This window comes from Mauremys mutica, chromosome 17 (genome assembly GCF_020497125.1).
Source record: "Mauremys mutica isolate MM-2020 ecotype Southern chromosome 17, ASM2049712v1, whole genome shotgun sequence".
NCBI classification, from domain to species: domain Eukaryota; kingdom Metazoa; phylum Chordata; order Testudines; family Geoemydidae; genus Mauremys; species Mauremys mutica.
In genome coordinates, this window is record NC_059088.1 from 20,901,317 (window position 1) to 20,916,887 (window position 15,571).

At 63.8% G+C, this 15,571-nt stretch overlaps 1 protein-coding gene across 4 annotated transcripts in view; it reads right to left on the reverse strand.

The window, feature by feature from the left end:
• Positions 1-1,692: 1,692 nt before the first annotated feature.
• The window catches only part of NECTIN4 (nectin cell adhesion molecule 4), a 43,962-nt gene continuing 30,083 nt past the window's right edge, over positions 1,693-15,571 (reverse strand). The window contains exons 1-9 of one of the 4 annotated variants that reach the window (XM_044991781.1): positions 15,253-15,329; positions 12,557-12,910; positions 10,805-11,095; positions 10,136-10,256; positions 7,141-7,292; positions 5,702-5,852; positions 4,069-4,147; positions 3,138-3,227; positions 1,693-1,972 (exon numbers count right to left, since the gene is read on the reverse strand). In XM_044991781.1, coding sequence (XP_044847716.1) covers positions 1,706-1,972; positions 3,138-3,227; positions 4,069-4,147; positions 5,702-5,852; positions 7,141-7,292; positions 10,136-10,256; positions 10,805-11,095; positions 12,557-12,910; positions 15,253-15,295 — 1,548 coding nt within the window. In that variant the 5' untranslated portion in view covers positions 15,296-15,329 and the 3' untranslated portion in view covers positions 1,693-1,705. Of the gene's footprint in view, positions 1,973-3,137; positions 3,228-4,068; positions 4,148-5,701; positions 5,853-7,140; positions 7,293-10,135; positions 10,257-10,804; positions 11,096-12,556; positions 12,911-15,248; positions 15,330-15,571 lie in introns of those variants that run through there. The other 3 variants (XM_044991782.1, XM_044991780.1, XM_044991779.1) reach the window with 3 other exon arrangements.

The following is a 15,571-nucleotide window of genomic DNA, read 5'->3' on the forward strand; positions in this document are numbered from 1 at the left end:
TCTGGGCAGGGACAGCCCTCGGGCTTCAACCCCAGCTGCTCTGCCAATGCCAGCACCCTGTGTGGGCACAGAGGGGAGTGGGACCCGTGGGTGCAATGATCTGGTCATAGTGCACCGGGGCTGGGAGAATGCCCTGGGCCCAGGTTCAAACCTGCTGGGGTCCCACTGGGGCTCAGCCTGTTTGTACTCTGCCAAGGAGAGAAACCCCAGGGGAAGACTCGAACTCAGCCCAGCTGTGTAACCCAGCAGGTGTCACCCACCCCCAGCTGCGGGGCCCGGCCGTGCAGTGCCTGATGCTGCTCAGGGGCCTTCGCCTTTCGGTTCACACTCGGCCTGTTAGCTCTGCAGGTCCCCAGTTCAATCCCTGCTCCCGACCGCACAGGCACACGGGGGGAGGCTTGGCTGTGGGGGGCTGGGGCTGCCCCTTTCACTAACCCAAGGGTTTAAAATACTTGTGCATTACACTGAGGTGGGGGAGGGGGAAGCCCCATAGCTTTAAACAACCAGGAAAAAAACCTTTGGTGAACTCAAACCCTCTCAAAGTATTTGGAGACCGTCAGAGACCCGCTCCCCATCCCAGGACCAGAGGAGTTTTACCTCCATTAAACCACCCAGGGCAAGCACCCCTGAACCCCGGCTGGGCCCAGATTAGCTCCTGGGGCTGGGCCCCATGGCGCTGGGGAGCTGGGGAGGCCAGGGGGGCAGCGTGTTCTCAGCAGCCCCATCTGTAGCTGTGGGACCCAGGCCGGGAGCTAGAGGGCCCGAAAGAACCACAGGGTCTGTCTGGGTCCCTCAGTCTTGGTCCAGACCCTCCCACACCCCAGTGTTCGTCGCAGCCCGGCCGCAGGGGCGCCGCACCCATCATGCCACGATGCCGAGCCCCATGGGGCGGGCTGTGTGCATGGGGCTGAAGCAGGCGCTTGGGTTCTTCTTGCCCCGCAGGTGGCGCCGACTCCCCCGCCCCCCAGTGCCCCTGCTGGGGTGTCTCCATGGTCACTTGCCCTTGACGCCAGTCCGCCCGCGGCCATTGGTGGGCAGCGCAGAGCACGGAGCCATCCCAGGAATGGCACAGGAAGCCGGGGGCTCTCCGGGGAGCAGCATGGGGCGGCCCGTCAGACTCGACAGAGGGCTGGGGTCCCACCCGTGCACCGGGCCGGGGGGCGCGTCTCCAAGTGCTGCCGGGGCCACTTGCAATGGCTCTGACAGCGCCCCCTACAGGAGGCAGCGTAAATGCCCTCCCCACCTCTGATCCCACAGTCGTTACCCCCCGTCGGGATGTAGGCAGCCCCCCAAGCCGTCAGAGCCGATCCTGGCTAGTCCTGCCTCTGGGGATAGAGAGGACAGGGCAGGCAGGTACCATATCCTCCAGCCCCACTGCGGCGAGGGGAGGGAGGAGCTGACTTGTGAGCAGCATGGGGCCCTCGGGGCCAGCCAGGAAACATCCCATGCAGAGAAGCTAGGAGGCTGTTGCATGAAGCAAGGACCAACGTGGGGGGCAGGGGACCCCCCATCGGCCAGGGGCCCTTTTGCCCCACAGTGAACCTGATCCGCCCTCCCCAGAAATCCAGAGCCGGGACAGGCTGTCTGTACAAGGGCTCAGTGGGTCAGTCCCAGCGGGAGGGGCTGGCAGGCTGCCGGGGGCATCCACGTGTCCAGGGCCCGGCCCTGCGCGGCACCAGGCCAGTCTGTGCCTGTGGCCCCGGGCTCACACCAGGTGGCCCCGCCCGTTGATGTAGATGCCGTTGGTGGTGGGCTTGGCCCGCAGGGTGCCGTTCTCCTGCACGAAGTGGGTCATGGCCGCCTTGATGGTGTTCTCCTCCCGCTCCTCCTCCTCTTCCTCCTCCCTCTCTTTCTCCTTCTCCTTCTTCTCCTCCTCCGGGGCGGGCGCTGGGGCCGGGGGCTGCTCCGTCTGCGTCTCAATCTCCCGCACCGTCGACAGGGTGGAGTAGCTGCGCCCCTCTGCCTCCTCGCTCTGAGCCGGGGGAGACAAGGGCTGAGCTGGGGGGGAGGGAGTCCCCTTCCCGGAACACCTCCTCCCACACCCACCCCCACCCTCTGGAGATCCCGGGGCAGCCACTGGGTGCCGCTGTGGCTAGGGACAGGGCTGTCTAGCCACTGGCTGAGCAGAGCAGGTCAGGCCTCGGAGGAACAGCATTCTCCCCACCCCACACACCCCTGCTGGGAAACCCTCTCCCCTCCTGGAGAGAGCCATAGGAGTCCGAATATCCACTGTCAGTGCATGACTTGTGGTCCTCCCAGCCCAGGCCAGTAGGGGTCAGCGTAACCTCAGCCAGCTCTCTGGGTGCAGCGGGGGTCTGAGCACAGCTCCCCTTTGCTCTGCCAGGGGTTTGCTCTGGGCTGAACTGGGATGATGGTGAGCATTCATGCAAGTGGGTGGGGGTGGGCGTAGGCTGGACAGGTGTGCGGGCACCCGGAGGGGTGAGGGGGGAGCTTGTGAGTGTGAGATGCACGACTGTGTCCCCAAGCGGAGGTGTGTGGGTGTGTAAGCCAGCGGGTGTGAGGATCTGTGTGAGGAGGGATGCGTGTGAGGGTGTCTGGGTGTGAGCTGCGTGAGCACGTCCACACGTGTGCCAGAGCAGGGAGCCCGTCTCCGCAGGCCCGTGGGGGCCGTGTGGCCCTGCTGTCACTGCCCGCAGCAGGTCTCTCTGGGCGCGGCCTTCTCCCGCCTGCTGGAAGTGCCAAGGGGCCTGTGGCTGGCGCAGCACCGGCCGACGGCAGAGGGCGACAGGTGTCCAGGCTGCTTGGCATCAGGCCGATACATGATTCATGTCTCCCTGGCCGCACATGGGGCTTTTCACTAGGGACCACCTGCCCCCCAGGCCACATCCCTGCTAACCAGCTCCTTTAGCCCATCCTCAGCAGCGTTGGCCAGGGGGAGCCACAGGGAGGTGCATCACGGGGGCCTGGACCATCGCTTTCCAAGCCACCGGCTGCAGGGGCTCCAATGGACGCCAATCCCCATCCGACTCCTGACCCCACGGGACTCTGCATGGGGCTCCCGCAGCCACCTCCCCGGGGCCGCGACTCCGAGCTCAAAGGGAATCAGCAGAGGACAGGAGCAACGGGAGCCACCCTGCAGGGCGAGCTGAGAGGGCCCCCCCAGGGCCGCGCCTCACCATGACGGAGCAGATGCTGGTGCCGCGCAGGCTGTCCCCCCGCAGGCTTCCCTGCCGGCTGTCCCCCCGCAGGTGCAGGGTTTCCTCTGTCTGAAAAACAGAGAGAGGGGGAGGGTGACAAACGCCTGGTCCCGGCAGCCTCTCCCCCGCCAGGGCCAGCCAGGGCAGGGCAAAAGGGGCAGGTTGCCCCAGGCCCATGTTCGAGGGGGCCCCCGAGCCCGTGGCATTGGAATCAGTGGCGCTGCGGCACCGGGTGCCAGGGCACAAGGCTGCTCCTTGGATCAGACCCATCGCGCTGCAGGGGCAGCCGGGCCGAAGCTGAGCAGCACTGCGACCCCGCGTGCTGGGTCCCCATGCCCCACACTGGAGCCAGGCCCAGGCCCGCGGGACGGGTGAGTCACCGCTGCAGGGTCCTTGCGGGGCGGGCTCTGCCCCCAGCCCAGTACCTCCCGTCAGTGTCTTTGCACCCGCGGCCAGGATTCTTCTTCTGTCTCCAGGGTCATTTTGGGGGGCTGGGGGAGCTCGGTTTCAGATTTTGCCCTGGGCACCCAAAAACCTGCCCCCAATTACCTTTATAGGGCCGAGTAGCCATCCCCAGTGATCCCCTATGGGGCCAGGGAGCTGCCCCCCGTGACTCCCTCTGGGTCCCAGGCAGCTGCTCTCCCTTGACCCCTACGGGCTCTGCGTAGCTGTCCCCAGTTACACTGCATGCGGCCTGGGCCCCCATGGGGTTGGGCTGCCCCATCTACCATCCCCAAACTTCACTCGTCTTTCCACATGTTTCCTGCAGGGGGTGCTGGGTTCTTTACTGAGCCAGCTCCCCTGCAAATCGGATGGGGAGAAAATTCATCATAATAGTGTGAGTGTGGGTGTGGGGGCTGAATATCCCCGCCAGTGCCCCACTTCCTCCCCACTCTCCCGGCCCCCTCACCTGGTTCCGGGTGCTGGCGCTGTGGCTGGAGTACAGACGCCGGATCGAATTCTCCCTCGTTAGGGTCAGCTCCTCCTCGCTGCCGGGTAGAGAGACACGAGGTGAGCAGTGAGATCCGCATCCTGGTCAGCCCCCGGAGCCCCGTGGCCTGGCAGAGCTGTGTGCTCTCATCAAACCCCCTGGCTGGGCCTCCAAGGCTGCTCCTGAGACCTGCTCCCAGCCTCCTGTATCCTGGCTGGCAGAGGTTAGCGCAGTGATAAGGGAAGCCTGGGGCTCGATTCCTACCAAGAGCAGCCTGAGGCAGGATCCGGGTGCCAGAGTTGAGGTGGCTGCCCAGACAGGGGCAAGGAGGGAGAGGAGCCTGTCTGCAGGGCCTGGATCAAGGTCTGTCTCAGCAGGGCCCGGATCATAGTCAGTCAGCAGCTACACCTCCAGGCAGGGCAGAGGCTTGTACACCGCCGGCGGCTGAACCGACCAGGTAAAGCCGAGCGCTGGGTCGTCACTGGGGTGAAGGGCGGCATTTCAACCCGCCCCAGGCCCAGTCGGGGGTCAGAACGACTCCCAGGTGACATCTGACGCGGTGCTGGCAGAGGTTAAAACGACAACTGCCTGGATCATGCTACGACTTAGTCACAGGGGGGAGCCCAGGGCTGGGCTAGCAGGGGGCTGTGGGTTGGGATTGGGGGGCACTGGCAGAGCTGTGGGGGAGCCCAGGGCTGGGCTAGCAGGGGGCTGTGGGTCGGGATTGGGGGGCAGAGCTGTGTGTGTTGGGGGGGACCCAGGGCTGGGCTAGCAGGGGGCTGTGGGTCGGGATTGGGGGGCACTGGCAGAGCGGTGGGGGAGCCCAGGGCTGGGATAGCAGGGGGCTGTGGGTTGGGATTGGGGGGCACTGGCAGAGCGGGGGGGGACCCAGGGCTGGGATAGCAGAGGGCTATGGGTCGGGATTGAGGGGCAGAGCTGTGTGTGTGTTGGGGGGGGACCCAGGGCTGGGCTAGCAGGGGGCTGTGGGTTGGGATTGAGGGGCAGAGCTGTGTGTGTGTTGCGGGGGACCCAGGGCTGGGCTAGCAGGAGGCTGTGGGTCAGGATTGGGGGGCACTGGCAGAGCGGTGAGGGAGCCCAGAGCTGGGATAGCAGGGGGCTGTGGGTCGGGATTGAGGGGCAGAGCTGTGTGTGTGTTGGGGGGGGACCCAGGGCTGGGCTAGCAGAGGGCTATGGGTCGGGATTGAGGGGAATGGGCAGAGCTTGTGGGGCGGGGCGGGGGGTGAAGCTTGCCCAGCTGCTCTCTGCAGCAGACCCAGCTGTAGCCAGCACCATCTGTCCCACGCTGCCCACTGGGCCTCCCATCCGGTTCTTTGCTGCTGCTCGACCAGCCCAGCTCGGGAGCCAGGTCCCCAGGCCTCAGGCTCACCACCCAGCAAGCAACCGTGACTAAGCTTCCCGCTGGGGCAGGCTCCCTGCTACAATGATTTATGCAGGGCTCAGCTCTTCCCTGTGTGGGCCCTGTGGATCCCAGCAAGGGACCCCTTGGAGGCGAGGCAGAGGGGCCAGGCGAGGGGGGTTGGTGTATCTCCGGGGGGACAGGGGTAGCGTGTGTGCCAGGGAGCCACCCCTCCCCCCTCGCTCCATCTCTTACTATTTCTCGGAGATGCGCCTGGTCTTCCGTCGGTGGTAGAGGGTCATGAACACGACGACCAGGACCAGCAGGCAGAGCAGCACGGCCGCGATGACGCCCACCACCACCACCGAGGCCGAGACCACGTTCACCTTCTGCAGCTCGCTCTCTGCTGGGGGGGACAGACACGGAGGGTCTGAGATGGCAGCCGGGGGGGGGAGGGGGGCACGGCACAGCCAGTGTCTGAGCAACAAGGGTGGGCCTGCAGGAACCCGGACTCCAGGGCTAAAGAGGCATCAGACTAGACAGACAGATAGGTACTTGGACGGACAGATGGATGGACAGACAGATGAATGGATGGAGAGATGGACAGATGGATGGATGGATGGACGGATGAGTGGACAGATGGAAGGACGGAAGGATGCATGGATGGGCGGGTGGGTGGATGGACAGATGGATGAGTGGGTCGACAGATGGATGGATGGATGGACGGATGGATGAGTGGACAGATGGATAGATAGATGGATGGATTGATGGACAGATGGATGGATGGACGGATGAGTGGACAGATGGATGGATGGATGGACAGATGAGTCAACAGATGGAAGGACGGATGGAAGGACAGATGGATGGATGGATGGACGGATGGATGGATGGGCGGGTGGACAGACGGATGGATGGATGAGTTGACGAATGGATGGATGGGTGGATGGACGGATGAGTGGAGAGATGGATGGGTGGGTGGACAGATGGACGGATGGACAGATAGACGGATGGGTGGGTGGATGGATGGACACCTGATGTTTAGTTATCAGCCCCAGCTGGTGCTAGCTCTGAAGATCCAATCTGCTTCTGTAAGGCTAAGGATTCCCAAGCCTGCTCCCTGCAGCACAGCGCCCCCTAGCACCACTCAGGGGCTCAGCACGCAGAGCGCTCCCTGCTGTATCACCATCCCTGCCTCGTGCGGTGCTGGGCTCTCCAGGGAGGGCTCCTTGCACAGGTGCTGACCCAGCCAAGCCCTGACGCTCTGCCGGACTCCGGAGCCCCCCCGACACCGAGCAGCGCTGGGCCCTAGAGCAATTGCTGGGCAGAGGGGACGAGACGGGCAGATTCCCCTAGGAGAGCTCAGACCCTGGTGCGGGGAGGGTGCCCGAACCGAAAGGGGCTGGATTTGGACCCACACGCAGAGGGTCCAGGGCAAGCCCAGGGCCAGTGCTCTGACTGCACCAGCAATGAGTGGGCAGGGTAACCCACAGCCCCCTCTCTGGCTGCTGGCTCCAGGATGGGACTGAGGGCCCCCCCATGTGCAGACACTGGGCATCACAGGCGGGGAGCTGGAGAGCCCCAGGGAGTGTCTGCATCCAGCAACCCTATTCTAGCCATCAGAGCCAAGCCCCCTCTATCACCTTATCAACCCCACCACAAGGGGGCGCTGCCACCCTGCCTGCCCCAGACTCTACCTTTTATGCTGACGCTGGCCCGAACTTCCTTGGCCGCAAACCTGTTGGCGACCTGGCAGATGTAGACGCCCGTGTCGTCGGGGGTGAGGGGTCTCTGGAAAAGGAGGGTGGCCCCCTTGACCTTCACTCCTTCGGGCATGGGGCCGTTGAGCCTGGGGAGCAGAGGGGCAGAGTCAGTGGGGGGAGCTACGGGGGAACAGGCAGGGGGCAGCGATCCCATCCGCTTTAACCAGGGTCTCTGCAGCAGCGGTTCCCAGCTGCCATCACTGCCCTAGAGGAGGGGTCTGCGCTGGGGGCAGGGGGGGGAGGTTTCCAATGGAAGGAGCTAAGGGTGAGAACCCCTGGAATAGAGAGAGAGACGGAGACACACAGACCCAGTGAGATACATGGACGGACATGAGAGAGCCCCCCCCCCAGCCCTTTGCCCCGCGGCTCTCCCTGCAGCCCCGTGGCCTCTGGTTGCCTCCCGGGCCGACGTGCCTGGACGGGCGGCTGTGGTGGGTGGGGCGAGCCGGGACACCGTGAACAATAGGTGCTGAAATCAAAGGGCTCCCTGCCTTTTCCCACGGTTCCTGCGCGGCTGATCCCCTGCCAGAGCCCAGTGCCGGGACCTGCCCAAACACAGCCCGAAACGCCACGCTGCTCCTTGCGTCACCACACGGCATGACCCGGGCCACCGGTTCCATCCCACACGCCGACACCCGGACACACACGCATGTGAACAGAGGGACACACGCACATAACACGAACCCCTGCACAAATGCGCACACATACGTGCCCCGACACATGCACACGTACACACACACACAGACCCCCAAACACAAATTCATCTCTCCAAACCCATAGACACAATGTATAGCATCAACGCACACAGACACGCATGCCTATCCAGGCACCCACCCGCTAATTTGCACGCACACGGGCACACACACACACACACGAGGCAGACACATGAGCACAAATACAAAAACACGTCCGCACGCAGCCACACAACCAGACCCCGACAACAAACACACACATTTGTACCCAACATCACAACTGCAGACCCAGGCGTATAGACAGACACAAACCCAGATCCACACACAAACAGGTACACATGAGAAGGATCACCTGATCACACCCACGCATGGGTACACACAGACACATGAACCCAGGTACACCCAAGAATAATCCCATGATCACACACACACACACACACACACACACACTCTCTCATTCTTGAGTATGGACCTTCATACACTGCCAGGCCCAAACACACATGGCCCCACACGCTGAGACCTCGAGGGATGCCACTCAAATAGGATCCTTCCTTTTTCCCTCTGCAGCACTCGCTGGGTCTATTAACCCTTTGGCTGCTACTTCTGCTAGGAAGCACACGACCTTTGGCCCCGTTTCAGGCCTGCAATGAAGCAGGGAGCTCAGGTCCCACAAGGCAGGATCCAGGGGTTCAGGTCATAGAGTCCCCAGGGGCTCGGCCCCTCCCACGGCTCGGGAAATCCCCCAAGGACGGGGGAAATGCCTGTGCAGCCCTGGCAGCGTCTGGGAAAGGAAAAGAAAAAGGGGGAGGGGGTGCCCCAAAGCCCCACTGTGTTTCGTGCCTGGCTTTCGGGGTTCAGCGTGGAGAGAGAGCTCCAGCCATTGGTTAAGTAGCACGCCCAGTGCAGGAACATCCAGAGGCTGACCCAGGCCAGCGTCCCATGGTGCCAGGAGCTGGCACATACCCTCCTTTTAATTGCAGCTGTGGCACTGTGCACAGGCCGCCTTGCCAGCCTCTAGGCATCCCAGTCAAAGGCTCTCTCCTCGCAGGGCATGGCCAGAGCCCCGAGGGAGCCGACTAGCCCCACGTTCCTCCATGCTGCCCCTTTGCCTCTCCTCCCTGTGGCTGCACGTGGCCCCAGGCTGCCTCCAGCCACCGGCATGCCCCAGCCAGTCCCTGCCGCCCCAAGGGCTCCCAAGACAACAGAGATGGCTGAGTGATGACTCAAGTGTTTATGGAGGACAGAGCTTCCCTTTGAATGGCTCCGTGGGAGCTGTGCGCTCCAGCCTCCCGGATTCCCAGCCTCTGGGATCACGAGCGTTGTTGGCTGGGAATGCAGCCGCAGGTTTGGGACCGGGCTAATGGGCACCCAGCCTTGGCTGGCAGGAAGAAGACGGAGGTGAAATTGATTTTGTGGGCTGGAGTGGGAGGGCACTGCTCAGGGGAAGCTCGCAGCCTTGCAGTCCCAGCTGCCGGAGGCTTGCCCGTGTGAAATCACAGCTGGCACAGGCAGCACCTGGCAAACCTCAAACAACTCAGCTGGGACTGACCGGCTGACATGCAGAATATGCCGCCCAACTAGAGATTGTGACGAGCAGGTTAGACAAACCCATCAGGGATGGTCTCGGATCATACTTAATCCTGCCACAAGTCGGGGGGACTGGACTAGATGACCTCTCGAGGTCCCTTCCCGTCCTATGATTCTATGTCACCAACTCTCTGGCTTTGAGGTAGCCAGGAACAAAGACAGGCCTACGGCTTGGCCAGGGCCAGGGAGGGCAGCCATCGACTGGCACTTTGACCCAGAACACAGCCCTTTTCGGAGCTCCGACTCTCAGCGTGAGCCGGTTGTCATCGGGATTCGAACCCGGGACCTCCAGAACCCAAACACCAGCTGCTGCAGGAGTAACTCCACTAACTGGTAGCTGTCGGAGGCTCTCCTGGGGGGTCACACCAGCTCCTCATGCCCATAGTCCGGCTGGAGGCGGGTGGGGAGTGGGCACCCCCTTGGAGTCTGCGGCCAAGGCAAACTCCCCTATGAGACCCAGAGCCCGGTCCGGCCGACCCCCTGAGGCTGGGTGGCGAGTCCAAACCTTGGGGTGCTTCTCAGACCTGAGCCCCCCCAACCCTCCAGCATCAGCCCCCGACAGAGGCACAGGCCAGCCCTGCCCCCGCCTCTGCCCCGGGAGCTGCGCTGGGAAAGGGAGCCCTGCCCGCAAGCGAGGGGCTCACACTTACCGGGTCCAGTTGTAGGTGGGTGGGGGGTTGCCCTCGCCAAGGCACTTCAGCGAGACGCCCTCCTTGCCCGCTTGCCAGTCCTCCTCCTCCTCGTGCCCTCGCACTGAGGCGTCCGAGAGATCTGGGCAGGGAGAGGGCAACAACCGTGAGAGGGGGGAGAGAGAAACGCCCACCTGGGCCCTCCCTTCACCCCCCCAGCCTGCGCCCTTCCCCTCGCCGACCCCACGCCCACCTTGGTCTGGGCAAACATGTCCCCCGCCCCAAGCCCCTCAACTAACTCCCTGGGGCCCCTTCAGCCCCCCACCCGAGGGTACATGCCCTCCCACTCCGATGGCAGCTCCCCTTGGGTGTCTCTGCTCCTCCCCCTGCTCCAAAGCACCCCCCAGTGGGTCTCTGCCCCCCATGACAACCCCCAGGGGGTCTTCATCCTACCCCATGCCAGCCCTCTAGGGGCCACTACCTCCATGGCAGGCCCCTAAGGGTCTCTGCCCCACCCCCATGGCACCTTCTGGGGGGATCTCTGCCCCCACAGTAGCTTCCCAAGGGATCTCTGCCCCTCTGCCACAGCACCTGGAGGGGCTCTCTGCCCCCCATGGCAGCTTCGCTGTGGGTCTCTGCTCTTCCCCATGGCAGCCCCCCAGGGCTGTGCCCCCCGGGGGTGGGACGTACAGGCGACACTCAGCACGTGGGTGATCCTCTTCTCGTGCGGCAGCCCCGGGTGGCTGACGACGCAGGTGAGCGTCTTGCCGTTCATGCTGCGCCCGGGCACCAGGAAGAACTCGCTGGTGACGGAGGCCGAGCGGGGGTGCAGGGACTGGCGGGTGCTGTTGGTGCCGCGCACCTGCGTCTCCCAGGTCACGGTGGGCATGGGGTTGCCCTCGGCCGTGCAGGAGGCGGCCAGCGTCCTCCCCTGCCCTTCCTCCAGCGGGGGGCCGGGGTTCAGGGTCGGCAGCGGGGGCACTGCGGGGAGAATGTAGAGCGGTGACGGGGGTGTAAAAGGCAGCATCCCCCGGGGACCGCAGGCAGTCAGGAATTTGCACCCCTCCAGGGTCCCCCACAGCCCTGCTACTGCCCCCACCCCCAGTGCCCCAGGCAGCCCAGCATTTGCACACCCCCAAGGGTGTTTGCACGCCCAGCTACTGCTCCCCTCACCAGGACCCCATGCAGCCCACCTACTGCCCCTCACCCCCATGGGGTCTCACACAGCCTGGCTACTTCCCCCTAACCCCACCGGCCCCCACATAGCCCTCACATAGCCCAGCTACTTCCCTGGGGATGAGGGGTTTGGAGATGACGGGTTTAGGGTGCAGGAGGGGGCTCCGGAATAGGGCAGGGGCTTGGGGGCGGGGGAGTGAGGGCTCCAGCTGGGGGTGCAGGCTCCGGGGTGGGGCTGCGGATGAGGGATTTGGGGTGCAGGAGGGGGCTGCAGGCTAGGGCAGGGGGTTGGCGGGCAGGGGAGTGAGGGCGCCAGCTGGGGGTGTGGGCTCTGGGGTGGAGCCGGGAATGAGGGGATTGGGGTGTGAGGTCCTGGCAGCGCTTACTGCTGCTCCGAGGAAGCGGCCGCCAGGTCCCTGTGGCCTCTAGGCACGTGGGCGGCTGGGCGGCTCTGTGCGGTGCATGCTGCATTTGTGCCCGGAGGCACCACCCTCCCGCAGCTCCCATTGGTCGTGGTTCCTAGCCAATGGGAGCTGTGGAGCCGGGACTCGGGGCGGGGGCAGCGCGGGGGCCCTCCCAGTGCCTGGCTGCCCAGTGCCCCAGTGCCTAGGGGCCGCAGGGACCTGGCAGCCGCTTCTGGAAGCCAGGCAGAGCCAGGTCAGGCAAGGAACCTGCCTTAGCCCCGGGCCCCCGCTGCGCTGCCGATTGGACTTTAAACGGTCTGGTCGGCGGTGCCAACCAGAGCTGCCAGGATCCCTTTTCGACCGGGCCTTCCAGTCGAAAACCGGACGCCTGGCAACCCTAGGCCCCACGCAGCCCGGCTACGGCCCCCGCCACGGAACCCCAACTCCTGTCTCGGGGCGCCCTGCACAGGCCCTGCTCCTGCCCTGTGGGGGCCACTCGGGCCTGGCTCCTGCCCCCCCAGGGGGCCCTGAACCGGCTCAGCTCCTCCCCCAAAGGGCCCCACGCAGACACCCCACCTACCCCTTCAGGGCCAGCCCTGCATACCCAGCTCCCCCTACACTCACTGTATAGCCCCCACCCCTTGGGGATCCCTCTCCCCCGACACAGGCCTGGCCCGGAGACCAAGCGTTCAGCTCCCCTGCAGGCTGGGGCTCAGGGCTGCTCCCATCCCAGTGGCCGGGGCAGCCCCGCGTGCCCCCGATCTCTGCAGTGGCCTAGCCGGCTGGAGTGGGGAAGGCAGCTCTGCCCACAGCTGGCCCGGCAGAGCCAGGCAGCCCCGGTGCCCCGTGCCCGGACCCTCACCCAGCACGCTGAGCGTCATGCTGCCCTGGAAGTTGCCCGAGGGGAAGGTGATGAGGCGGCATTCGTAGGCGCCCTCGTCGGCCTGCACGGCGTTCTTCAGCACAATGGCGCCGTCCTCCAGCGGCCCCGGCACCCGCCGCAGCACCCGCCCCGCGTAGGGCTCCTGGACGTGCTCCCCGTACTCCGAGTTCAGCACCGCGATCTCCACGTTCTGCCCGTCACTGCCCTGCTTCAGCCACGTCACCTGCACCACCTTCTCGCCCTCCTGCGCCCGATAGTGGCACGGCAGCACCACGTCCTTGCCCAGCACCGCGGTGACGCTGCGCTCCATCTCCAGCACCCCCGCCAGGGACCCTGCGGGCACGAGAAGGGGAAGAATTAATCCGTGGCCCCCAGGGAGGGAAGACACCCCCACCCCTGCAGAGCAGGCCGGGGCTGTGCCAGGATCCATTAAGGTGAAATTCTCTCTTTGCCCACAGAAGAACACGGGGAAGCTTCCCCTCTCCCACACCCCACAAGCCCCCAGTCTACCCAACCTGGGGGGATGGGGACTCTCTGGGCTCAGCCCGTGCTAGACCAAACTGGGCCAGGGGGTCTGGGACCTTGGGTAAGTCACATCACCCCCCACTGCCTCAGTTTCCCCTTCTATGACACACGGATGACTCGGCCTTGTCTTCTAGCACCCTTGTGAGGGCTGAATTCCTGCTCTGAGCCCGTCAGAGGGCAGGGAGAGGACTGTCATTCTGGGACCCTTCTGTCTGGGGGATGCAGTTCTCTGAGGTCAGTATCGTGATCCCCATTTTAGAGCAGGGGAAACTGAGGCACGGGGCGGAGATGTGCCTTTCCGAAGGTCACCCAGTGAGTCGGCAGCAGAACCAGGACTAGAACCCAGGAGTCCTGACCCATGCCTGTGCTGTGCCCACGAGGCACTCCTTGCTCTTCAGCCCCCCAGCGCCACTAGCCCCTCGACATTATGCAAACGCCCCACTGAGCGGCTGTTTTGCCATCAACAGTACATGGGCGTCCTCGCTGTTCCCTGGCACTGGGCTGTCGGTTCCCTGGGAGTCGTGCCAGCTACGTGGTGGGTCCCAGCACGGGTGGAAACATTTCCAAAGGACCCAGGACGGTCCCTCTTCATCCGGGAATCATTGCACCAGGTGAGAGCAGCAATTCCTCCAGCCTGGCATCCCCCAGCATCCAAGGCCAGAAGGGACCGTTGTGATCACTGTCTGGCCTCCTGTCTGGGACAAGCCCAGTGCAGTGGGGGACTTTTTACCATTTTCTGAAGTGCCAGCTGGAGGCAGGGTAGCTGGCTCCATGCACCAACCGGCCAGTCTGATCAAAGCTGCATTCCTATAACGTGCCCTAAGGCCACGTAGTCACCCAGTCACCCACCTGGGAACGCTATTGGGCCCCTCCTCTAATCACAGGACCTCCCTCCCTCCCTCCCAGAGCTGGGAACAGAACCCAGGAGTCCTGACGCCCAGTCCTGGTGCACTAACCATACCACACCCCTGCAGCCATCTCAGAAGAGACCAATGGGCCATTCAGCCCCCTATCCTTTGTTCAAGTTTCCTTGACCTCCCACCATCTGTCTGTATCCAGCTGTTGCCTCTTGTCTTACACCCAGATTGTCAGCTCTCGGGGCAGAGGCAGTCTCTGTCCTGTATTTGTACAGCACCTAGCTCAACGTGGGCCTGGCCTGTGACTGGGGCGCCCAGGTGCTATCGTAATCCATCTCATAAATAACATGCAGTGCCTGCACTCTGGGGCCTGGTCCATGGCTGGGGCTACAGTAAGACAAACAATAAATAAATAATAAAGGATGGCAAACAACCCTCAGTCCTTCCTGACCCCGAGCTGGCATCAGCCCCTGCCCTGAAGCATGGGGTTGGATAGCCCAGGTGACCCTGCGTCCTTGCTGACGAGTCTGATCAAATCAGCTCCTGCAAGGAAGGCACTGACTGCATTTCAGACGGGCCAGCCCACAGCGCACGCCTCTGCGGATCGCTGCCTCGCGCTGGGGGAGGGCGTGCTCTGCTCAGATCTGGCCTCTCTCCAGCCGGAGCCACCAGCTGAGGAATGCTGCTCCCTCTGGGGAAGCGGACGGGCCAGCGAGTCCAGATAAACCGGCCTGCTCAGATACCAGGGGCCATGCAGCAGCTTGTGCAGATTCCACTCCCTTCCTCTCCCCCACATCCTCCCCTTCACCCCAACTCGAGGAGGGGCCTGCGCGGCTGGCTCAGAGCTGGGTGAAGGCAGGGAGAGCCCTGCCTCGCTGGAGGGGGCTCAGGCACTCCCCACCTCCTTGGTGGCTCCCCAGGGAATTTCAGAATGGGGCTCAGTGCATTTCCCCTGGTTCCCCAGGCGCCAGCATTGCTGCCTCTTAGGCTAAGGACTCTCAGGCGGATACCCCAGACCCGTCCGATTTCACAGCCACCTGCACTGGAGTCCTGCCCACCCCCACCAATCCCAGGTGAGCAACTGACACATACAAGGCGGAAAGGGACAGGTCCCGTAGCTGGGCCAGTAGCCCGGGACTGCGGGGGCAGAGGAGTTAGAGCCCAGCGTCCCCCACTTGGCCCGAAGGCTGCTTGTGGGAGCTCTCTCCAGGCCAATGGGCCCCCAGGGAGCGGAGAAGTTGCTTTGTTACATTTAGAAGCCATTGAAAATAACTGATCGGAGATCCCACCTACTGGGAATCAGGGGCCGAGTCCCCGGCTGGTGTAAATTCAGCATCCCTAGCACGATGTTCGTTGACACCAGTCGGAGTCTGGCACCCTGGCATCTGGATTTACCCACTGAACAGCAGGGATTCTACATGGAACCCTGGAAAACGTGCAGCTCTAGAAAGACCCAGTCCACCAGCATGGGTTCTGGATTTGCCCGGGGTTCTAGATTTAGAACAGCACACGAGCCTTTGGGGTTCCAAGATCCATTTTGCTTTGGAAAAACCTGCACTCTTAGCTGCTGCTGCTTTGATATTCATGATTATTACCCAGTGCTGACTGCCAC